Genomic DNA, 24,192 nt, shown 5'->3' with positions numbered 1-24,192 from the left:
GTGGTACTAGCTTTATGGTCAAAGCATAAACATTTTTTCTTTCTTTCCACAAAAGTCAAGATAACACAAAAGTGGTTTTGCTGATTCTTAACCTACGTGGATCCAAATAATATTACATACATATATAAAATGAAATTACTCAGGAACCGGATTCTGATTTTTAACTGCCTTGTATTTACATTTCAGAATTCTTAGTGAAAAGATTATAATGACTTTTACTATAATGTTAACTAATTATTATTCCTACTATATTTTATTTCGTAAAAGCATGATTTTAATGCAAAATAAAAACCATTGAAATTTTGGAAGAAATAACTAACTGAAAAATATGAGTCAATATCTAAAACAGAGTTAAACAAGTAAAATAGATTTCTTGACCACAGAACTGGAAGTCCATATCAGTCATAATATTATACTGTATACAAAATCAGAAATTTCAATGCAAACATACTGTAAATAAAAAATTAATCATCAAATTATTTATATAAAAAATTAATCAGAAATTTTTGCTTGAAATTGAAAAATGTTTCATCAAAATAACTACCATTTTTTACAGAAAATAAAGCTTCAAAAATGAAATTATTAATGAGACCATCTACTTACGTAAATAAATAAAAGACAACAATATAGATCATTTTATCTTTATTCTAGTCATGACAAGAGAGAATACTTAAGTCTCAAAGTAGTCCCTAAAGTTGCACTCGAGCTTCAAAGTAATTTCTGAAGTTAATAATTATCCAAATTTATCTTCGAAATTGCACTCCGGGACTCAGTAGTTCCTAAAGCATTTTTCGTTCATCGAAACCTTAAAATGACATCATTTTGAACAAAAAAAAAAAAAAAAAAGCTTAGAAAAGCGTTGTCTTTATATTAAAAAAAATAAAAACAACAATCCCCTTCTTCTACTTCAACTCTGTTCTTCTTCTTCTTCAACATTGTTGTTGTTCTTCTTCTTCAATAAATCACAAAAATAAAACCAACAACACAAAATATCACTAAAAAATCAGTATTAATCAAAAAAGATCAATCAAACTTAAATAACAAGCATTAATCAACCTAAAAAGCAAAGAGCACAAAAAGTAACAACAATAAAAAAATCAGTAATAATTACAGAATAGAAAATAACTAAAATTAACCATTGTTGTTATATTAAAATAGAATCAACAACAATCACTCAAAACATTAAAGAACAACGATTGAATAACTAAAAAAATTTAAAAAAATCACCGTGGCTGAGAGAGAGAACCGTGCCAGAGGAGAGAAGAGGGAGACCGAGCGGAGAGGAGGCTGGCGAGCGGCGCGGCAACAGGACGAAGATTAGCGAGCGGCGCGGAAGGTTGAGGCTTTATGCATCTGCCTCTACTGTATTTGAGTGTGAGACACTAGGTTGGGGTGGGGGATGAGCGGCGCGGGACTGAAACAGATGCCGGCGAGAAGCGGCGACAGCGAAGGTTGAAAAGAGCTCTTGTGAGTGTGGGAGTATGGTTGGGAAGGGGGAGGACATCAGAATAGAAAGGAGAAGGAGAAGGAAAAAGACCTCAGATTGGGAAAGTAGAAGAGGAAGGAAAAGAAGAAGGGCGTCAGGTTGGGGAAGCAAAAAGGGAAGGAGAAGGGTTGGGCCGAGGGAGGGAAAGGGGACGGGTTGGAGATGAAAAAGGAAAAAGAGAAGATTGGGGAAGGAAAAGGGGTTGGGACACAACTTGTAACTTGTTAAGATAACACAAAAAGATGCTCTATTATAACAGCGAGTAGCCTTCTTTAAGTTGTCTCTGATCCAGTCCAAAACTTGAGCATTCTAAAAAAAATAGTGAAGATTATTAATTTCAGTACTAATCCAAATTATTTTTATTATCTATTATTATTATTATTATTAAAAATTGATAAACATGTTATATTGTTATTGTTATTGCATATTAATTATCTATTAATAATAATATATAATTAATAGTGACTAATTTTAGTTACTAATATCGATAAATAAATAATATTTTTGAATAACAATAAGAAAAAGACTTAACCAACTGTGGAAGCAACGCCGGAAAGAAAGTGCCGATATTTGGTGGCGACTTCAGTCTTCGCTGTGAAACCTCTCAGCTCAGTTCTTGTTTCTTCGTTTGATGGAATTCAGGCCCCGCAACTACACCGCCGAGCGTGAATCTCACGCTCTACCTCGCCTACGCGCCGATGCTCACCCTCTCTCAGCTACACTCTCTCCGCCACTCCCTCAGGTTCAATTATTCTCTCTCTCTCTTTTGATCTTTCACTAGCACTTCACTGTTTCGGATATACCACGAATCACGCTGATAGATTTGATTTTGTTTAGTCGTAAGCAAATTATTATGTCTTAGTATTTCAGTTTAAGCTAGTTATTTTCTGTTAGCTTCTGTTTAGTGTAGGTTAATGATTTCAATGTTGTTGAGCTTAGTGATATGATCGTAGTGAGTTTCATAACAAAATCTGGCGAGAGAAAGTGTTCTATAGATCGAGATTTTTGTTATGTTTAACTACACAGCAAAATGCAGGGAGGATTTGGTTAAGTAACTTCATTTGAGGACTTGTTAATATTTGTTGAAATGCTTAGTGAACTTTTATTTCTGAGTAGTAGTTGTCTACGTTATGATTTTCAGGTTGATTCGATTTTTTTTATTGTGTTTGGAATTTCCGTTACTTGCATTGGTCTCAATACTTAGTTGTTGTGTTGATGTTCTTGATTTCTTGTTTTTAGGGTGATGTTGTGGAAAGTGGTAACAGTGATTTCTTTGATCCACTGAGAGGAACTGATAAGGAGGCAAAGGTCGAATCTCCTGATCCTGACAACCTCAGCAATGCGGTTGATCATCATCCAACGAAGGAGTGGACCTCTTTCAGGAGATTACTAATGCAGAGGTTTCCTGTCACCAAAATGGTTTCAATGTCTTCAGTAAGCTTTTCAAAATGGTTTCCTTTTTGTTCTGTAACCCTTTATTTTTTTAGTTAATCATAATGGCTAATTATTTATCTTTTAATTACAGATGCCTGATCTTCTAATGAGAAGTGCAAAATGTATGCCCATATCTATTACATTGTTTATCCTTCTTTTATTTACTTATTTATTTTTAAAAAAATTGTATTTGTCTCTATTTATTTATGTGATGTCATGATTTTCAGCACATGAGAAATCTTCAACAATTATGCATTTGGAGGAACTGGACGATCCACAAAAATTTGCTGACGAGGGTGTCAAGGTGATTACTTGGCAAGAGTATGTGTCTCGGTTACATGAGCTCAAAGATGAAATTAACCGTTCTTGGCTAGCTGAAGATCGTGTAACATCCTTAAAGTTATCTATAAAGGTAGATGTTGATACATTTAACAGTTTCTGGGTTTGTGCATTGCATAGAAGGATTTTTTTCAAAAATTCATATACTTACTGTTTTTATGTTTTATTTTTTCCTTTATAGACCTAGTAGTATTTTGTTTACATATAAGAAGGAAATTCTTGTTTGATTTTGTTGAACCATATGTTAAATAAATAGAAGAGGCTCAGACAGAGATAAGCTACCTAATTAAAATCCAAATCGTGTATAATAGTAAGTTTGCTTGGGTGAGAAGGGACCGCTGGGGGAAGAGGGGATTTGAAATAATTTCTCTTATTTTGGGATGAAATAATATTTTTCTTCATTTCTTATCCTGATATGGGTTGTTTATATGAACTTGAAAGTTGAAACTGATTGTTCTGTTTGCAGGCAGCTAAGCTTCTGATGGATACGTCCGTTTCTGAGTTTTATCCTACACTTTTTGTCCTTGTCACAGATATCATGGACATGCTTGGCGAATTGGTTTGGCAACGCATAAAGCGGAAAGCCGAGTTTACTGAAGATGGAGCCTTACTCTGCAACTTAGCAGGTCTCTTCTTAATTTGAATCTCTCTCTCACACAATTTAGTTTTACCCAGAGTGTTTCCTTAGGCATTTCCAATATCAATAGTGGTTGAGAATCTTCAATCTGGAATCTGTCTCTCTTTTGTACCCCTCAAATGGGTAGCTCATGGTGAACCACAGTGAAGGCAAATAAAAATTGTTGCTACAAGATTGTTGCTTATAGGAGAAACCCCTATATAAAAATTGTTTGCCAAAAGTTCACCCAAATGTGCCAAAAGTTCTCCATGTATTATCGATAACTTGATAAATGGGTTGTTACAGTAACTGCCCTCAGAAGTCTCCAAATGTTAAAATTATTTTCTTATTGCAGCTAATTTATACATCATATAAGCTTGATGGTGTTTGATAATTGATAGTTGCTTCAAAACTTGTATTGGCATCTGATCGTTTATCCAAATCTGTTACTGACGGTGCAGAAAACTTTAAGGCAAGCGATATTTGTAGTGATGCTAAAGAAACTTGCAATAACTGGTTCAACAAAATTGGTGTTGTGCAAGAGCTTCTTCCACGCATGTAAAGTCCTTATCCTTTTCTCTGTATTTAATGTATTCTATGTTTCTTTTCGTGAAATTTTTTTTTGTAGGTCTTGTTGATGTATGTTTCTGAATGTTTTATTCCATCTATTCATTCTAATGTCTTCATCATCACACTTGGAAGCTAAATCAAAGCCAGTTTCAAAAAAAAAAAAAAAAACAGTAGTCATGCTTCTTTTTCAGTTTTTCTTATAGGACCTACATGTTTTCTTTTTCTTGTGAAGAAACCTTATTCTCTTTCTTTGCACTATTTCTTTGCATAAATAAATTTCTGTATTCAACATTTTGGCTTAAAGTTTCCTCCTCAATTTTGTTGAGTGCTTACCGTGTTTTGGGAATTTTACTTTAGTTACCTGGAGTTGGCAATATTGCCTTGCTGGCGATTTCTGCTTGACCAACCTGAAGACAGTCTTTGGCGCTTGGTAATGATGATAAGAGGATTGGGGGATCCTGTAGCATCTGCATATTGTCGTTTATATATGGCTCACTGTGCTCAGAAGCTTATTTCACATGATATAGGTATTTTGGTTAATATGTTTGCTGGTGCATATTTTTACGTATATCATATACACTGTTACCATGGCAACCCAAAACCTCAGTGTCAAACACCTTTTGCTTATTGCTTCTAGTATACCAATGGTTTTGTTTTTAAAGTTCTTGTATTCTTCTGTAATTTGCACATTCAAAATGCTGTAGAGAATGTGAACAGTTTGGTGGTAAAAACATTATTTTCATAGTTATTTCTAGAGTAAGTTAACAAATTATTCCTCTACTGCTGTGCACCAATTTCTACTTTACAATCTGTACTGTTGTTTGTATTCTATGCTCTATCTGGTTGGTTTCTTGAGATTTATTTTCTGTCTTATACCTTGTTCTCAGTGGGATTCTCAGTGGGATGCATGGATCATTTTGTTTACTCATTTTGCTGTTTAATCTATAATGCATCTGATTGCTGTTATATAATTTTTTCTTGTGATTATCTTCAAAAAACTTAATTCTTTATTTCTCCAACTGGGACAGGTTATCTTATAACATGTGTGAATGACATCAGAGTCATTTTGATGAAAATTTTATCAGCAAATGAAAGCACTCATGGAAATGTTAAACACAACAAAAAATTGCAAGTTAGTCTGATGGAACCAACCATTGAGTATATTATGAAGTATATATTTAATGGGTTATCTCAGGTATGTATGTAGTTTCTTTCCATTAGTGTACTTATTTTCTACAATATTATATGTGATCATGGTCCCATAATGGTTATGCTGGTTGGAACTTCTTGAAACCGAAATTACCTATGCTAATAAAATTAACTACATTATTAGGGTTCTTCTCATTATTATAATGGAAAATAAAAAATTGCTGATTGTTTGCCCTGCTTTTTTCCCTTCTTCAACCTGTGTTTTATGGTTTTCTAAATATATCTTTACTCTGCCAAAGGGACAAGTCAGTGAAGTTCTTGCAGAGCTGGGATTGATGAAGAATCAACAGGATTTTGGGAGTGTTTCATGTGTTTCAGTTGTTCTGCATCATTTACTGAAGGAACTCCCTATTGAAATAGTTAGTTCAAACGCTCTACAGATGCTTCATCTAATTGAATTTAGCAAGGATTATTCCTTTGATCAGGTATGACACATTTTGCAGTGTTTATCATGCCTTGAGTACTTCTGATACACATCAAAATGTAATTTGCTATATTATAGCTGTCTTCTTTGATTTGCTTTTTCCAAAATGCAGTTTTATTGTTCTTCTTTTTGGTGATACAGCATATGAATTACAGATTGCTTGGGTTCAGGCTAAATGAAAGGAAAACCTCAGTTGACCTTGTCAATGCTGTGTTAGATAAAATCATTCTGGTATTACAGATTTCTAGTCCATCTTCCATTATTTGGAGTTGCATTGTTACTTTCTTTGCAATTGTATGTATTCCATTTTTATATCTCCATCTCTTGATTCAAGATCCTTAATTCCTTATCCCATCAACAGGCTACTTGGCTGGCAAGTTATTATCTTATCTTCTGTTTCCCAACTACTGTAAATTGTGTTTTTGCTTAGATGTTATTGTATTTTGAGAACATATTGCTAAGGACCTCTGATCATTCAGGAATTGACCCCAAAAGTTAGGGTCATCAGTTGGGGCAATGCTAGGTGGCAGATTGAAAGCTAAACAATAACGTATTCTTACCTACCATTCATGTGCTACTATAACCTGGATTTTTCAATTCTTGACTTGTTTCTGATATTTACATAAATCTGATCAATTTTGAACTTTTTGTCATACCATCATAAACCTTATTTTTATTTTTAATCTAGACAAAATGAGCAATTGCATCAGATCTCTGGGGAGGTCGAAGTAGATTATACCATGGAACAACTAACCTTGTACTCTATAAACATTAGGCTTCTTAGCATTGAATTCTTTGGTCAATATGGCATTGCTTCCAACTCCAAGTTTTCTAATTTTATCTATTTTGGCTGCAATGTCAGGTTGTTGCTCAGTATGATAGCCTCGATGAGTACCTAAAGGTTGTAGATGCTTATGCTGATCTTATTCTTCAGAATCACTTGGTAAGTTTGTGTGTATACAGTCTGACGGATGTTCATTCTCTATATAATGTGGTAAATGGATTCTTTGTAAGGATGCCTTATCCTCCTTTGCACTCTTCTCTTCTTTTCTAACAAAACCTCTTTTTCTTATAAAAAGAAAAGAGGTTTCTTTGAGTTAGTGACTTACTGAGAAGATGATACTTCTAATAATAAGTCGATATAGCAATATTATTTGGTATCTTAATGTCAATCTTTAGTCAACTTGCGTCTCAAAATTAATATATTATCAATAGAATCAGCATGCTAGTAGTTATTGCTTCAAAAATGGAGCAAGTCTTCCTCAACAGTATCTATAGAAGTATTAACAAATATTTCAGTTGAATAGATTATTAGAATTTGATTTAAAAAATGATATGTAACAATAAAATAAACAATGACACTTAATTCCATTTTCAAGGGACTGAACTTGCTCCTTGAGATGAAGCTTGTTGTCGCATGTTCAAACAGATGAGTAGCTAAATGCTTTGATCTTTGATGGATTAAATTGTGGTTCGATAACAGTTTATTCTGATCCTTGATATACTTTCCAGTCTCTAATAACTGAGAAGAACGTTAATGCTTTCATCTAAAATAAATTCCTTAATATCAGGGTGATCTTCTGAATACCATTTTGGAAGGCATTTCGCAGCGTGCTCGGAATAAAGGAGTGACAGAAGCTGAAATGCCAAGCTTGCAATCTCTCTTGGGGAAGATTCTGTCTCATTTTAAGTGTCTTGAGGATGTATTGTGTCTGGTAAATTCCTACTCATATGTTGTTTGTCTTATCATCCTTTTTTTTTGTCTTTGTATGTTAATCTATGCTATTCTTCAATAGATTAGGAGCAAAAAGAAATGTGATGATGTTTACTATTTTGTAGAATTACTTTCCAGAGATCTTAGATTTAATGTTTGGGAGCTCACAAGATGCTGTCTTTCTGCACATCCTTAATCTGGCAACAAGGTACGTACCATTTCTATGCGTATTAGCAAAAGAAAACTCTTTCTCTCTTGACATCCTTGCTGCTGCTGCAGCATCATCTTACTGGATTCTGTCTACTGTTTAGGAGTGTAATGTTTTAAGACTTCATTTTGCTTGGGAATTATATATCATTATCCGTTAAGCAGGAACGATCATATTAGGGATCCATTGTGCATACAGCTACTTTTTGAAATTTCTCGAACTTTACATGATAACATTGAAGCAAAGAATGTGAAAGATGGTGATAGCCAAGTGGCACATTCAATATCCCGCTTTGTGCACATGGTAACTTTTTTCGTTTACTTATCAATTGCCTATATGCTAATTTTATTTAGTTGTGATAATGGCATTGTCATGATTATGAATTGTTGGCAATTGTTTTCTACCACTAGGTAGATTATGGGGCAGAGATGGAACACCAGTTAGCTTTTCTAGTTGATTGCCGAGGAGCTTTTGGTAGATTTAATGAACTAAAGGTTTCCTGTTTTTGTCTCAGTTGTTTGATTAAACCGATACTTTTTAATTAAAAAGATTACACGTCATAGGATAATCGACCACTCCATTCCTCTATCCGTTCATGTTAATCTTTGTAATGACATAGCAATTATTCTTACTTGCAGGAAACCCTTGTTCATTCCAGCAATTCCTTAGCAATTCAAGCTTTGAAATGTGCTAAGAAACACTTGAGTTTGGTCAAAGCCTGCATTACATTTAGTGAAATCACAATACCTTCTATTTCTGCTCAAAGAAAGCAATTTGATCTTTTCCTAGAGACTGCCGAGGTTGATATTCAGTTTTTGGCACATCAATATTGTGTGTTTTTTCTGCTACATCCATACATGTCATGGACTCATCCTATTAATTTGTCAGGTTGCATTCTTAGTTGGCTTGGTTTCTCATTCTGATGGATTGATTGATTCGGCAGTTGGCTGTTTGCAGACCTTAAATATCACGGATGGTTAGTTTATTTGTAAACCATGTAGAGTAGTACAATGTTCTATTCATTTATTACTTGTCCCAGTTATCAATAATTATCAGTTATTTTACTTGAGAGTTAATCAGTACATAAACTGAAATGGAAAGCAAATATAGCCATTCCTTGGTTATGGTTGTATTTTGGGGTCATTGTCCTTATTGTATGTAATGGTGGATGTTACTGCTTAAAACTTGTATAAGGAAGACAACTCATTCAACAAATGCTTCTTCTTGCATATAATTTCCTAAGCAATAGCTCTTGGGAATAATTAATATAACATTGACTCTTACAATTTTACAAATCACAATATGCTATAGATGAAGACCAAGTCATCATTGTTTTCTGAGATCGATAGATTTGAGAATCTGTATCTTACGTTTGGCTGCTTAGTTTTTAAGTGAAGTGGTGAATTTGCATTGCTTGTGCCACTAACTGTACCGTCTCTCTAGAAGATTTATTTTCTGTACTCCCAACACCACAATAAATACATCTGGTTTTTAATTTGCTTGATTTTTAGGCTTGCAAACCCCAGCTGAAGTTGAAGGACTAGTCTCATCAATTAGAAAGCTCTGTGGCTTCTTAGTTATGGTTCCAGGTTGTTGATATTATTATTTTTCAGTGTTTTACCTGGAAACTCCAAAATTCTTTATATCCCTTCCTCATATATTTGTTTTGAAAAATGATTTTCTTAACTTCATTGAAGGTGATCTTAGCAAAGCAGGCACCCACTTCCCAAATAACTTATTTTCATTGATCAGCTCACACTCGTGGTAAGTTTTCTTTTGGAATTTATCATTATTGGAACCTCTATCCCCCCCTTTTTTTTTCCTTTTGGAATATAACATCTATCTTTTCTTGATGGATTATTTGAAATAACCTGGCAGCTTTGAACCAAAAATGAAGACACAAATTTTTTCTTCAATCTTATTGTTGTTGACATCTTTAGCACAGAAGTCTCTACCATATCATGTAGATACACAGGTATGCATTCCGTTCAATTCAGTACATGTGTTTTTATGACTAAAAGAAACTTTTGTATTTTTACATTTATTCTGTAAAAGGTGACAGAACATCATACCCTCCTTATATATTTATTTATACTGGACATATCCATTGCAAAGATCAATGGTTTCATAGACTGGAGTCCAGAGTCTTCTTGACCAGTTTGTAGCGTTTTTGCTCTGTATCTTAATTCCAAATGCAAAAGTGAATCCATTTTTATATTGTTTCCAGATTCCAGGCAATGACCTGTTATTCTATGGGGATTCCTCTTATAAGCAAGAACTTGTTTCTTTGACTAAGCTTGTTCTTGAGAACCTGCTTCGTGCCATTCAACAAGAACCTTCACGGGTATACCATTTTTACTTAATTGATATTTGTTCTGATTTATAGACTAATGTTAATTGGTAGTGATTTACTATGTGCTGAAAATGAAGGCCGCACGTGGAGCAATGGCACTTGAAGCTTGCAATTGCATTGTATCATCTTTCATGGTAGGCCGTGTTGTAATTTTAACTCAACTTCGTGTTTAAAGTTCTATTGGATATCATCATTATTCATTTGTAAAACTGAAAATTAAGAAGAAAAAGGGAGGATTGCATTATAAACTCTTAACAACCTATATCCTAATTTGGAATAACTAACCAGGAAAAATCCACACAAATCCTCCAGCTCTGTTAAGTCAAATATTATTTGCTTGTTCTTTTTAAAAAAGTACCTCCTTTAGAAAATGGAATGTCCTTGTCCCTACATGTTTGCTACACTAGGCTCTGAAATTCAGTTTCTCTGTCCCATTCATGGATTGTGGTTGGTTGGATTACTAATAATGGTTTCTTTCTTCGTCATTGGCAGGTAAATGATGAATTATCGTCCGTTTGCCTTAACCTGATCGAAACTGCCAAGTCAGGTTTGAGTGATCACGATAAATACCTCCGATCGACCATTGAACTTGTAAAGAAGAAATCCCAAACTCCTTCAACGGCCACGGTTTCTGTTTCTGTATGACTTGTCTTCATCCTCACCTAGGTTGATATGTCACACTTGATATGTATAGTAGGCAGCTTAAGGTTTAAGAAACAAAAGAAACACCCAAAGATGGAAGAACACAAGGATGTCGCAAGTCGCAACCACTATAACCGGTCGAATGTATGAGAGATACTCTCAGACAGGATGAACAAGAAGAGAAGGAGCTTTCAAGGAGGAAGAGTACAACAAATTCTCCTTTCAATAACAAGCATTGTCTCTCACCAGTTGGTTTGGGAAACTGATGTTGCTCCTACATTTTGTGATGTCCTTGCTTTCTGCACCATTTTTTCGGCAATGGATCTATCAACTTATTCAACTTCAGTGGTGATCAGCAGTCATCAGATTATTTGGTCATTCATTCCTTACATTATAGTTTGATTTCTTTCGCATATTGTAACCCTCATTCTTTTTTCTTTTTCCCTCCAAATTATGGGCGACGGAATTATTTGTTGTTAGTTATTATTCACCTGGCTTAGTCCATAAAAAAAAGAGCGTGTATAAAGAAAAGATATCATTCTCCCAATTATTTTTATTTGTTTTTATTCGAGTTTGTTCCTAATCTATACATTCATCAACATCTATTATTCACACATATAATTTAATTGAAAATGTTTGGTAGACAAAAAAAAAAAAAGTAAAAATAGCTTAAATTTATCTTATTTAATATTTATTAATTAACCAACTTAGGTTGGTCGAGTGGTCAGCTCACTCGTCCGTTTAAGCAAGTGTTGGGAGTTCGAATCCTGTCTTCTGTATGCAGCAACAAGATAAATTTAAACTGTTTTTTTTTGTTTCCTTAGTATTATCAAATTGGAGTGCTGCTTTCCTTAAGAAATTTTAGCCAGAACTAAATTACAGTAATACTATACTATATAGACATAAAAAATAGTTCAAATTTATCCTATTTGACACTTATTAATTATAAATTTGTCTGATTTTTTTGTCTTTCTATTTGAAGAAACAAGACACAACTATATATGTATCAACCATTATGTACTTTTGCTCATTTACGTTTTATAAACAATGAAAGATAATTTGGCAAATCACATAAATTCAAGTCAAACACATTTTAAGGTGTATTTACAATAAAAGTGCGTCCCACTTTAATTATGAAGATACATGAGAGTATTTTCCAGTATTTTTTTACTAACTTTTACACTCTTGGTTTCAAGGATATATAACATGATAGACTCGTGGTTTTTTATTTTTCCCCTCCTTTTTGTTTGGTCATGTATTTTTTTTTCCCTATACAAAATCTGTATTTAAAATGTTTTCTTTCCATAATAAAAAAACGATTTCTTTTCTTTTTTTTGGTTGCCCACCGTATCTCCCAACTCGATAGACCAAGGACTAATCCGTCGCGAAACGGAGCTCCATTTAAGGGTCTGTCGCTGGCCAATGGGTTGCTGCATGTACAAGACGGAATTTGAACTCCCGACACTTGCTTAAGCGGACGGATGAGCTGACCACTCGACCAACCCAAGTTGGTTAAACGATTTCTTTTTTTTTTTTTTTTTGGTAAAATGTTAAACGATTTCTTTTCTGTGAATTGATAGAAATAGATTTTGAATCGGTAAAGGCCCAAAATGATCATATCTTGAATTGGGCTTAGCCCATAAAGGTTAGGGCACTACTACGACAAAAAAGAAAATTTCTCATTCTTTACTTCATTTACCTTTTCCCTTCTCCCAAAATAAAACACACCAAAATTAATTGAAAGGATTCATTCATTCATCATCGCATTCGCAATCATAATAATCATTGCAACACACCGAAACTCAAAATTCCAATCCAATTCGATCTCCATTATTCTGAGTTCATCATTAAACCCAATCTTACGGTGTAGAATCGATGGATCTGGAAGTAGTTGGTCGCCACGCCATGTTCTTCGACGACGACGCCATGGCGGCGTTTGCAAACTCGCCGGAGGCTCTGGTTGACTGGAACTCTCTCTCCATCGATCGCTACGACGTCCGCCACCTCCTCTCCGGTCCTCTTCCGCCACGCCCCAAGCGCCGCCCTCCTCCGCCGTCTCTCGAAGCTGACCTCGATTACGAACGCTACCTCGATCTCCCTTCGTCTTCCTCCGAAGATCAAGATCAAGCGCCAGGTATATACATACATACATATAATAATGCCTCTGTTTGATTTATTTATTTAAGTGTTTTTTCTATCTTAATTTCATGATTCAGTTCTGTTTATTAATGATGATTTTATGCTTTGAGCTGAAATTGCTTGAATGGGATGTGTCACCTATGAGTTTCTGTTCTTATACGTTTTTTTCCCTCTTCATTTTAAAACCGTGATTTTCGTGTTGGTGTTTGGAGAGAAACTGGAATTTTCTTTTTGTGCGAGTTGAATATAAAATATAGTGAAAGGTTTTAATGAATCGCGAATAGTTTTCTGTTATTACTCTCCGACTTAAACTTGAAACTAATAAGGTTAACGAAGTTTGTTCAATTTGTTCTTATGTTTGGACAGATTGATATATTTGGGTTTCTCATACATACATGACATTTAGTTCACGCAAATAGGGGATGGTGGGTTGTTGTTTTGTGCAACTTCCACCTTTAGGCTATGTACAGTGTTTCTTGTTTGTGCAACAACAGTCTCCATATTTGCAGGATGGAATGTTATTTGCTACGGTTCCTGTGTCCGAATACAAGTAAGGATGTTTTCACCTGGCTTCCATTTACCCTCAGCTTCTTCGGTGTTAGTGCCGTTACTCTTGGAGGTGGATGACTTTGTTATAATTGAGAATCATATTAGTTCTGATTATGGATTTCATCTTTCTTTATTTGTTCAGATGATGATTTAGAAGCTGGGAATTCAGCTGGCTTTCATGCTGTTGCATTTTCATATGAGAATCCCAACGAGTCCGCTGTGATAAAGGACGATGACACTGAGACTGGTTTTCATCCTCAATTCCCAGTGCCAGAGAACTTGCTCAATAACCTGGTGAGTGACCTTCGTCATAAAAATTTTCTTCGTGTGATTTTCAAATGTTTAACATATAATTGACCTTTCTTGTTTCTTTTTTTTAACCAATGTGATTAGGTGATAACTGTCTAGGGTACATATGTTATTCTAAGGCTTACAATGTCTAAGTTTCAGATGCTTGGAGCATAAATGGAGTTCTTTTGACTCAAGGTAGCCATTCACAGGCACCTTGATTCCTTTTGATGTCATGACAAGGGGTCGTGCAGGTGGGATTAGGATGATATAAATACGTTGGTTCTTTACCTGTTGAGAGCAATGGGATGAAAACATTTCTACATAAAGTTGTGTTTCTTGATCTTTATGATTATCCAAGTATATGTGAGGTTATCTTGTGTCTGTTTACTCAGATCTTTATAAATATTCCTGCTTGGCATGACCCTTTTAAATCCAGAGTTATATTAATCTGTAATTAAAATTTATTGATGAATATTCTTTTTTTCTCTTCTTTTTTTCCCCCAGCCTCCAAATGAGAAGGTCCATCAGATTATTTCAAGGACTGCAATGTTTGTCAGCAAACATGGAAGCCAGTCAGAGATTGTTCTTCGAGTGAAACAAGGAGATAATCCTACATTTGGGTTCCTCATGCCTGATCATCGTCTTCATTCATACTTTAGGTATCTTGTTGATCATCAAGAACTTCTGACAATTGACAATAATGGAAATTCATCTATGGACAAGAATAGAAGTCAGGGTCTTGATCAAACAGGTGGTGCATTATCCTTGCTTGGATCTGTATATGGATCTGGAGAGGATGAGGAGGGTACAAACGAGAATACTCAGGAAGTAGAGAGAAAGGTGTGTGAGGATTCTGTTGGTGCTGCTAATAATGCTTCCACGGAAACAGAGCAAGCAGAATCTTCTTCAGATGCAGCAAAGAAGGATGGAAGCATCTCTAAAAATCCAGTATCCTCTTTGAAAGAAAAAGTTCCCGTCATAAGGCGCAATCATTCTATCAGCAATGTCAAGGCAGTAGCTGCATCTAAGGAAAAGACAAGTGATGCCTCAGATTCAGTGACTAATGCAGCGGACAAGTCACATACTCCTGTTCCCAATACAACTAAGATTAGTCTCCCTATCGTGGAACCACCATCTGACTTAAAGAGAGCTATTGAGAAGATAGCTGAGTTCATCGTAAATAATGGCAAACAGTTTGAGGCTGTTCTTGCTGAACAGGATCGTGCTCATGGAAGGTTCCCATTCCTTGTGCCATCAAATCGATATCATACATACTATTTGAAAGTTCTTCAAACTACTGAAGAGGTGTGTTTCTCAGATCCGTTAGTTTTTCCTCTAATTTATCTGTTTTATGTTAAAAGCCCTCCTGCATCCTACTGAAATAAAAATAAAAAAATAAGAACAAAAGATCATCAGCATTGCCCTAACATCGGTTATTCTTTTTATACTATATTTATATTATATATTCCTTTTACTTGGGTTTTTTTGCATGTTTATGACATGAATGAGCAAGGCTCATCTAATGACATGTCATTGTGATACGAATCTCCGAGACAGTCATGGCTTCTTTTCTGTTTGTAATTTGTGAGTTTCCTTGGGCACTAAATTAAAAACTTTTTAGTAATGGGTTTCGGAAGAAACTCAGGCAGTGAGTACATTCCTTTAATTTTTTTGGATGCTTCCATTTAGTTTATTTTATGATGTTTTTAATTTGAATGTTGAGCTTCAGCTTACTGGGCTTTCTAATTGCATGCAGTCTAAGTTATCAGGCAAGGTCTCCGAAAAGCAGAATTCAGCAGGTCGTGCAGGTGAAAGAAACACTGTACGCGAAGAAAGTGATAAACATTCATGTGGATCTCTGGGTTCTGATCTACCATGTGATAAGGACCGGAAGGAGAAGTTCAAGATGATTGTTGGCAGCAAGTCAAAGAAGGATGATCAAGATCAGATTCCCCAAGACAATCAGTCTCAAAATGTAGTAAGCGTGAATGCAACAGCAGCAGCAGCTATTCTTCAGGCTGCCACTAGGGGTATTAAAAAACCAAATTTAGAACTCTTCACCAAGACATCAAGCAGTAATGGCCAAGGTCTTGGAAGTGATGGTGGCCATTTGTCCAGCACTGGGAGCTTGTACTCATCTCAACTCCAGCGATTGGTTGAAAGTTCAAATCTGAAGGTAGACATAAGTGGTTCTGCCCGGGCTATTGCTGAAACAGTAGCTATTGCAGCAGCGCGGGAGGCGGACTCCTCCGAAGCACATATGACCAAAGAGGAGAAGCTGAAGGCTGATAGATTGAAACGAGCAAAGATGTTTGCAGCCATGTTAAAAAATGGAGTTGCTCCAGTTAAAAGTGAAACCACACGGGGATTATCAGTTGATCCCCCAGGCTCTGGACTTTCAGGTTCTGATGCTGAGGCTGGGAGTCTTGTGGGTAAAGAAAGGGAAGGAAGTTCTGTTCCATTTGATGTTGATAATTCAGATAGAAGTCAAAAGTCTGAGGAGAAGCATTCCGTTGATAATTCTGATACAAGTCACAAGTCCAAGGAAAAACTCGCCATTGATAATAACGAGCAGCAGAAATCGAAACGGAAGTACCGTTCGAGATCTGGAAAACAGGAAGAGGAAGAGGAGGAGGAGGAGGAGGAGGAAGAAAACACAGAAGACAAAAGGGATCACAAACAATCGAGAAAAAAACACCGATCTCATCGATCTTCACACAGCAGCCACGACAGGCATAAGCACAAGCACAAGAGAAAACATTCCTCCTCCAAAGACAGGTATTCTCACAAAAGGCATAAGGATGACAGCTCCTCCGACGAAGAGGATCACCACTCGAGGCATCATCATAAAAAAGATAGCTCCGATGATGATAAGTATCGTTCCTCCCGGCAACGGCACAAAGAGAATAACACGTCAGACAACGAACATAGACGTTCTCGGCATCGGAATAAGCATTACAGTTCATCAGACGATGATGAGCAAAGGCATAGAAGCAGAAATGTAAAGCACAGGAGCAGATATCATGCAGAAAAGGAAAGGGACCTTGAGGAAGGGGAGATAGTAGCGAAATCAGACAAGTCAAAAGCCAAAGAGGTTGGAAGTGATAGCAGGGAGGCTTCTGTTGCAAGGGTACCATCCCAATCTCCAGAAACAACTGAGGTCTCTGATGAGCTTAGAGCCAAAATAAGAGCCATGTTGATGGCCAACTTGTAAAATTCGCCTCTTAACGATTTATATTGTATCATATTATTCATACTTAACAATCAGCCCATCATATTTGTGTTGTTTCATGCTGAAATCATTCGTTTTTACTTTTTAATCATTCCGTTGTTAGTAGTAAGTTGTGAATTATTGAACATCTAAGTTGCGCTTAGGATAATTGTTTTCGTGGCTCGTTGTTCATTTAATAGAATCGTGACAATTGTGAACCTTAAAAAACGTCCAATATAATGTAAATAAGGAATTCTTGGTTGAGCAGATTTATGTGAAGATACCATCACATTCTTGGTTGGACATCAAATAATTAATGGGATCATATATGATCTGCAAAGCCAACAAAAAACTAAGCCAAGAAATTCAAGTATTGTTTGTAGTCCATGATGTATGCATACTGTTTTCCTAATGGTGGACATGGATCTATCAATCTCAGATTAGTCAATTCAACACACCCATTATAAAATTATAAAAGATAGAATAAAATCTTATAAAATATGTGAAAAAGAAGAAAAATGAGGGAAATTTCTTCAAACCTTATTGTGTGTGAATGTGTGGTGGATACTAATCTAGTAATCTTATTTGACTTCCTCAAACAACTGTCTTCAATTTTCTAATTATTACACACATTATTAGTTTTATTATTAATTCATCATTATCATTATTATTTTCCCTTTGTAAGCCTATAGAAAAGTGCCATTTGGACACTTACGCACGATCTTACCTCAACTTCTCAAATCTGAAAAAAAAAAAAAAAGTAATACAATTAAGTTTAGATCAAATAACAAATTGGTCTTAGTCAAAACCCTTTTTGTTGCCGAGTCCATTGCAAAACTCTCTGTCTCTGACTTGTACTTATCACACCCTTCTCTCTCTAATGTTTCTCCATTCTCTCTTCTTTTGTTAGAAAAAAACAAAAACAAAAACAAACCAACTACATGACTCTTCTTTGATACTCATCCAACCACTGTCTTTGTCCACAAAACCATACTCAAAATCATTTGACACCATATCTCTCTTCTTTAATTTCATCTCTTCTATGATCTTCTTTTACACATAGATTATTATTGATTCATCAAAATTCAATAAAAGGGTCTAAGCCTATTTATATGATCAACATGGAAACCGCATGGAATAATGATAATGATGATGGCATTGACATGATGGATAAGTCTAGTCATCATCATCATTATCATCATCATCATGATCATGATCATCCACATTCTTCCTTCACTGACCTACATCATCATCATCACCATCATCAGGTCATTGATGAGATGGATTTCTTCGCTGAGAACAAGAACAAAAATGATAACAACAACATCCATGATAATATCCAAGATGATCATGATAATAATGATCATGATCATGATGAAATGGTGCACAGTTCTATGGAGCTTCATGTAGATGTAAGAAAATTAATTTTTTTTTCCTCCATTAATCATCCATATATTGTTTTAATTTTTCTTGTTATATATATATATAATTGTGTAGACTAGCTTAGATCTTCGTATGAAGAACACAGATGGCAATAGCTCATCAATGGAACCATCAGAAACTATGGATGACAAGAAGAGTAATGATGTACGTTTATTAGTTATTTGTGTGTGTTCTTAATTATTAATTTTAATTATATATTAATTAATAACATCATTTTTAGGGTAAAATACTGAATTAGTCCCTACGTTTAGGTGTAATCTTGTTTTGGTCTTTTATTTGAATCCAAAAAAGTTTTATTTAACTTCAATTTAGTCCCACCGTGAGGTCAAAGATAAATAATTAACGAAATGTCCTACATGACAGCAGTATAAGAATAAGGTCGATAATTTAGAGAATAGGTACAAACTCCAAAGACACAAAATCAACTGTGGATGCATGTATTCAATACATGTATTTAAATTTTTTTTTTTAGTTTTATAGAAAATATTTCATTTTAATTATAAGAAAAATGATAAATAAATGTATTGATGCATCAACGGTTGATTTTGTGCCTCTGGGGCTTATACTTATTCTCTAGATTATCGATCTTGTTCTTATACTGCTGTCATATAGGACATTTTGTTTTTTTTGGTGACTATAGGACATTTTGTTAATTATTTATCTTTGACCACAGGTGGGACTAAATTGAAACTAAATGAAATTTTTTTTTATTCAAATAGAACACTTTAAACCTTAAGGACCAAAATAAAATTACACTCAAATATAAGGAACCAATTTGATACTTTATCCTAATTTTTAAGACTAATTTAATTTATTGTTATTTTCTTGTAGTTGGGATTGCTAGCAGAATTGCAACACGTGAATGCTGAAAATCAAAGATTGAGAGAGCTTATTGAAGAACTTAACAATAACTATAACACCTTACACATGCAACTTATCAACCTCATGCAGCAAAGGGATCAAAATCATGCGGTAATTACTAATTTGTAATTTCTCTAATACTTTTTAGTTTTTACTTAATCCAAAATCAAATAAAAAGAAATATCAATATATAGTAGTGCAATTAGTATATTATCAAGCACAAAATGAAAGTGCCACAACTAGTGCATAAATAATTAAACTCGAAAAATGCTATTTGTACACTAAAATCAGCCACTATAAATACATGTATGATTTAATTTATTTTTAATGTGTATTTGTATTCAAACATGTATTTTATATCAGTGACTGACTTTGTAGCTGACACGTAGCATAATCCATTAAACTCTCACAGATTTTATTTAACGAATGATATATAAAGTCAAACATTAATTTTTTTTTTAATAATTGTTTTATAAAAGTACTATGTACATACTAAAAATTAGCTACGAAATCAATTACTATATATTTATATATAAACTCATGTATTATATAATTTATTTTTAATTTATATTTAAATATATTTTGTGTAGATAACTCATTTGGTAGTTTTTTTTTTTGTAATGTAATATAATTGTTGATTAATACTTTTTCAATGAATGTTTTTATGTTTAAGCAATTTATTTATAAAAAGAAAAAAATATTATTTTTTAAATTTAAACTTGTAATTTTAGTGAAGTAAAGAGAACTGCACATGAATTTTAAAGTAGTTGGAAGTTTTAACATAGGAAAGAAAATTAATTGAGAAAAAAGAAAAAACTAAAACATGTGGTTTTTATTTGATTGTGTTATAGATGAAGCAAGACATAGAGGAGAAAAGTAAGAAGGAAGATATGGTGGGAAGAACATTCCTAGACATGGGTGTTGCTGGTTTTGGTGAAAAGGATAATGATCCTTCTCAACAATCTTCAGATATCAAACTTGGAGCAGGAGGAGAAAGCAAAAGCATGGTTGATAATAATAATAATAATATTGTTTTGGAGAAAGACAATAATAATAATAAAGTTGATGGTGGAAACAGAGAGAGAAACACAACAATGGTTACTGATGAAGGATTATCAGGTTGGCTCTCTAACAAGGTTTCAACGAGGTTGAATTCTTTCAGGGATGTTGATCAAGCTTCTGAAACCATGTCTATGATCAAGAAAGCACGTGTATCAGTGAGAGCAAGATCAGAATCTTCCATGGTAATAACCAACCATATATAATCATTCTTAGATTTAATATTTTATTTTGCATATCTTGAAATCGATACTATTTTAATAAATACTTAATAACACTATTCCTCTACACATCATTAAATAATTTGACACTTTTGATTAAATTATTATCTAACACGTTTGATTAAATTATTATCTAACGGCTATCAATTATCGACTTTACATGAAATTAATTGATAACCACACATGAGTTTCCATCAAAATCCAAAGTGTTCTTAATTAATTATGTATTTACATTAATTGTTTGTTGATGCAGATTGCAGACGGATGCCAATGGCGAAAGTATGGACAGAAAATGGCAAAAGGAAATCCATGTCCGCGAGCTTATTATCGTTGCACCATGAGTACTGGTTGTCCTGTTCGCAAACAAGTACTATACACTTTCTTTTCAATTATTATATTAAATATTAATATATTATTTATAAAAAAAATTTCAAGTGTGCCGTTTTACCAATGTTTCAGTGATTTTTAATCGTTGATTTTAATTATAAAATATATATATATATATAATTAAGATTAACGGTTAAAAATTACTGATATACCGACTTCCTTATTTATAATGTGGTCAAATATCTCAAAAGTCTTCTATTTTTAGTTTGATTTTTTTTTTTTATCATTTTCAATGTTTTTTACTTTTAGATTTTGTGAAAGAGAATATTAAGATTGTTTCCTCTTTTCGCTTCCCTATTTTCGTTTCTTTCTTAACAAAATCCGAAAAATGGAAATAGAAAATAAAAACACAAATTAAAAGTTATATTTAGAATTGGTTTTTATTTTTATTTTTATTTTTCATACTTTTAAAATTTTATGAAAAAAATAGAAAATAATAAAGAAGTAAAGTATATTTTTTATTTTTAAAGTTTGATAAAAGTTTTAAAAATATTTTTAAGTTTTATTTTGTTTCAGTTTTTATTCCACAAATTTTTAATTTGTAACAAATATATTCCCGATAACTAAATTTTAAAAATATTTAAGACCAATTCAACAATAATACATGATAATTATATTTGATTTACTTGTGTTAAAAGTTGTTTTTATGTAATTGTTGTTGAATTGGTTCTAAATTTTTTAAAAAGTTAATTGTCATAGGTATATTTGATACAAATAAAAAAATTTTAAGATAAAATTGTAATAAAATAAAATTTAAAGATATTTTTAAAACTTTTATAAAACGTTAGAAACAAAAAGTATACGTTATCCGTGATAAAAACTAGAGATACATAATCAAAAGTAGTGTTGCTTAAAATATTAACTATAGTAGAAATTAAGGTTTGGTTTGGTAAAGCTTTTTGAAGGGGTGCTTGTGCTTTTTAAAAGTTCAAGCACCTCATTTTGTGTTTGGTAAATAAAAAAATCATGTGCTTGTGTTTGCAGCTTTTAAAAGATTGGGATACTTTTGAAAGCACCTAAGATAGAGCTTTTTAAAGTTGGCTTGTGCTTTTCAAAATTTAAAAGTCTAATATAATCTCACATATTAACTAATTTTCAAATTTAATACTTTCATTTATGTCTATTATAGTATTTTTAAATTTTAAAAACTATTTTACTAAATGCAATTATTGTTGCTTGTATTTATTAAAAGCAATTTTTAATTTGATTTATCAAACATAAATACTACAACTTTTAAAAAATTATCTTTTAAAAGTTAGCTTTTATAAGTTACTTTTGAAAAGTAAAAGCTTTATCAAACTAAGCCTAAGTATGATTTGATGATAGGTACAAAGGTGTGCTGAAGATAGAAGTGTGTTGATAACAACATATGAAGGCCAACACAACCATCCACTCCCTCCAACTGCCAAGGCAATGGCCTCAACCACCTCTGCCGCCGCCTCCATGCTCCTCTCCGGTTCGATGCCAAGCGCCGACGGCCTAATCAACCCCACCATACTCGAAAGCGCCACCCTTCCTTGCTCTCAAAACATGGCTACACTCTCAGCTTCAGCTCCATTTCCAACCATAACTTTGGACCTAACACAAACCGCCACAAATAATAATAACAATAATAACAACAACAACTTTAACCCAAATTCTTTAAGGGATTTGCCTAATAATCAAAGCCAACAACTTAGTCTCTTAACACCCCTTTTGGCTCAGAAATTTATGTCAGCTCCAAACATGTTTGGACATGTTCTTAATGGTGATCAAAGCAAGATTATTTCAGGATTACAAGGATCAATTGACACAACAACAACAGGTTCATCTTTTGCTGATACAATAAATGCTGCAACTGCTGCTATCACTGCTGATCCTAATTTCACTTCAGCTCTTGTTGCTGCCATATCTTCCATCATTGGAAATTCAACACATCATCATCAAAGCAGTAACAATAATGATGCATGAGATGACATTGAGAAGATCATCATCATCACAAAGTTAATTCAATTTTGTTAGTGTTTCATTTAATTAATTTAATGTTATTATTATAGCTAGCTAGCTAGGCTCATCACATCATCAAATTCTAGATAGGTAGAGACAAATTTAATTAATTAGTGAAGTTCATAAAATTGATGAGTCATTAGTAGTGAGTAGTAGTAGTAGTATGTAGTATCAATCCATATTATTTTTTTGGTAATAAGCTTATTAAGGTTAGTGACTAGTGATGAGTTAGCATGACCAGTCATAGTTGTAGAATCCACAAAATAAGCATATATTAAATGCATTCTCTTTTTCAACTTATTATTGTATTTAAAATATTTTTTCTCTTATATTACGTAATATTAAACTTAAGAACATTTGTCAACGAGTTATAACTCAAATGACATAGTCTCTCTATATTCAACTAAAAGTCGCAAATTCGAGTCTCTTTAAGAAAAAAGGAGTAATAGTTAATGTTATTAATAATATACTTATGAATAATATCAACAATAACGAATATTAAGTCACCAAAAGAAAAAACCTAAGAACATTTGTGTGTGTTGGTAGTGACAGTGACAAAGGTTTCTACTCACATGAAGATATAAGATAATTAAGATGTGGATACTTAGTATATCATAATATCAATAAATTTAGTCAAATATTTTATATTATTTAATAATTAATAATTATTAATTTTATATAAAAATATCTTTATGTGAGTAATCTTTTAAAATTAAATTATTTTTATGTTTTTTACGTATTTTTTAAGCCGATAAATTAAATATTAATCCATGGTAAATATTAATTTTATTTAAAATTTTGTCACTTACCAATAAATTAAATGATTGTATATAAAAAATAATATTTAAATCTTAGATTTTTTTTTTTTGTCCACGGTATCCCCTAACCTGATAAGTCAAAGACTAATTCGTCGCGGATCTGAGTTCTATTTAAGGGTCTGTCGCTGACCAATGGGTTACTGCATGTACAAGGCGGGATTCGAACTCTCGACACTTGTTTAAGCGGACGAGTGAGCTGATCACTCGACCAACCCAAGTTAGTTAAATCTTA

General features: G+C 33.4%; 3 protein-coding genes and 1 long non-coding RNA gene across 24 annotated transcripts; 3 read left to right on the top strand and 1 right to left on the bottom strand.

Annotated features, from left to right (window-relative positions):
• Nucleotides 1–627: 627 nt before the first annotated feature.
• Nucleotides 628–1,794, bottom strand: LOC140172978 (uncharacterized). The gene is made up of 2 exons (XR_003183264.2): nt 1,228–1,794; nt 628–952 (listed from the first exon to the last, which is right to left on the bottom strand). It is a non-coding gene; the product is annotated as an uncharacterized lncRNA (long non-coding RNA).
• A 14-nt stretch (nt 1,795–1,808) lies between these two features.
• On the top strand, nt 1,809–11,566 carry LOC112764626 (uncharacterized). The gene is made up of 23 exons (XM_025810318.2): nt 1,809–2,228; nt 2,726–2,920; nt 3,012–3,042; nt 3,148–3,332; nt 3,726–3,885; nt 4,337–4,433; nt 4,803–4,972; nt 5,474–5,640; nt 5,894–6,079; nt 6,220–6,309; nt 6,941–7,021; nt 7,650–7,793; nt 7,918–8,000; nt 8,165–8,303; nt 8,411–8,494; nt 8,639–8,800; nt 8,889–8,976; nt 9,512–9,589; nt 9,698–9,764; nt 9,879–9,975; nt 10,228–10,344; nt 10,431–10,487; nt 10,846–11,566. Exons 1-23 carry the CDS (start codon nt 2,118–2,120, stop codon nt 10,996–10,998), a joined length of 2,742 nt encoding a protein of 913 aa, XP_025666103.1. The 5' UTR covers nt 1,809–2,117; the 3' UTR covers nt 10,999–11,566.
• A 1,099-nt stretch (nt 11,567–12,665) lies between these two features.
• Nucleotides 12,666–17,273, top strand: LOC112764922 (uncharacterized). Of its 21 annotated transcripts, none has more exons than XM_072223156.1 (6): nt 12,720–13,129; nt 13,644–13,684; nt 13,826–13,977; nt 14,128–14,225; nt 14,479–15,279; nt 15,731–17,273. In XM_072223156.1, the coding sequence occupies exons 5-6, from the start codon at nt 14,521–14,523 to the stop codon at nt 17,186–17,188; spliced, it is 2,217 nt and encodes a 738-aa protein (XP_072079257.1). In that variant the 5' UTR covers nt 12,720–13,129; nt 13,644–13,684; nt 13,826–13,977; nt 14,128–14,225; nt 14,479–14,520; the 3' UTR covers nt 17,189–17,273. The 21 variants fall into 21 exon arrangements, with proteins under 21 accessions (XP_025666539.1, XP_025666537.1, XP_025666536.1 ...); XM_072223158.1 differs by having other exon boundaries at nt 13,501–13,684; nt 14,128–14,169; XM_072223154.1 differs by having other exon boundaries at nt 12,745–13,129; nt 13,644–13,731.
• Nucleotides 17,274–18,075: 802 nt separating this feature from the next.
• LOC112767464 (probable WRKY transcription factor 31) lies at nt 18,076–23,438 on the top strand. The gene is made up of 6 exons (XM_025813319.3): nt 18,076–18,597; nt 18,683–18,772; nt 19,460–19,600; nt 20,341–20,733; nt 21,023–21,136; nt 22,483–23,438. The coding sequence occupies exons 1-6, from the start codon at nt 18,298–18,300 to the stop codon at nt 23,104–23,106; spliced, it is 1,662 nt and encodes a 553-aa protein (XP_025669104.1). The 5' UTR covers nt 18,076–18,297; the 3' UTR covers nt 23,107–23,438.
• The last annotated feature ends 754 nt before the right edge of the window (nt 23,439–24,192 follow it).

This window comes from Arachis hypogaea, chromosome 17, assembly GCF_003086295.3.
Source record: "Arachis hypogaea cultivar Tifrunner chromosome 17, arahy.Tifrunner.gnm2.J5K5, whole genome shotgun sequence".
Lineage (NCBI taxonomy): Eukaryota > Viridiplantae > Streptophyta > Magnoliopsida > Fabales > Fabaceae > Arachis > Arachis hypogaea.
Note: the sequence above shows the minus strand (reverse complement) of the source record. Positions and strands in the feature narration are given on the sequence as shown.

Excerpts from the sequence above, each read along its gene's own strand:
- LOC112764626 (XM_025810318.2), top strand. The coding sequence starts at position 2,118 with ATGGAATTCAGGCCCCGCAACTACACCGCCGAGCGTGAATCTCACGCT. Across the intron at positions 8,001-8,164 it reads ATCCTTAATCTGGCAACAAG|GAACGATCATATTAGGGATC; the intron begins GTACGTACCATT and ends TCCGTTAAGCAG. Across the intron at positions 10,345-10,430 it reads TTCAACAAGAACCTTCACGG|GCCGCACGTGGAGCAATGGC; the intron begins GTATACCATTTT and ends CTGAAAATGAAG.
- LOC112764922 (XM_025810751.3), top strand. The coding sequence starts at position 12,871 with ATGGATCTGGAAGTAGTTGGTCGCCACGCCATGTTCTTCGACGACGAC. Across the intron at positions 13,978-14,478 it reads AGAACTTGCTCAATAACCTG|CCTCCAAATGAGAAGGTCCA; the intron begins GTGAGTGACCTT and ends TTTTTCCCCCAG. Across the intron at positions 15,280-15,730 it reads TTCTTCAAACTACTGAAGAG|TCTAAGTTATCAGGCAAGGT; the intron begins GTGTGTTTCTCA and ends AATTGCATGCAG.
- LOC112767464 (XM_025813319.3), top strand. The coding sequence starts at position 18,298 with ATGATCAACATGGAAACCGCATGGAATAATGATAATGATGATGGCATT. Across the intron at positions 18,598-18,682 it reads CTATGGAGCTTCATGTAGAT|ACTAGCTTAGATCTTCGTAT; the intron begins GTAAGAAAATTA and ends ATAATTGTGTAG. Across the intron at positions 18,773-19,459 it reads ATGACAAGAAGAGTAATGAT|TTGGGATTGCTAGCAGAATT; the intron begins GTACGTTTATTA and ends ATTTTCTTGTAG.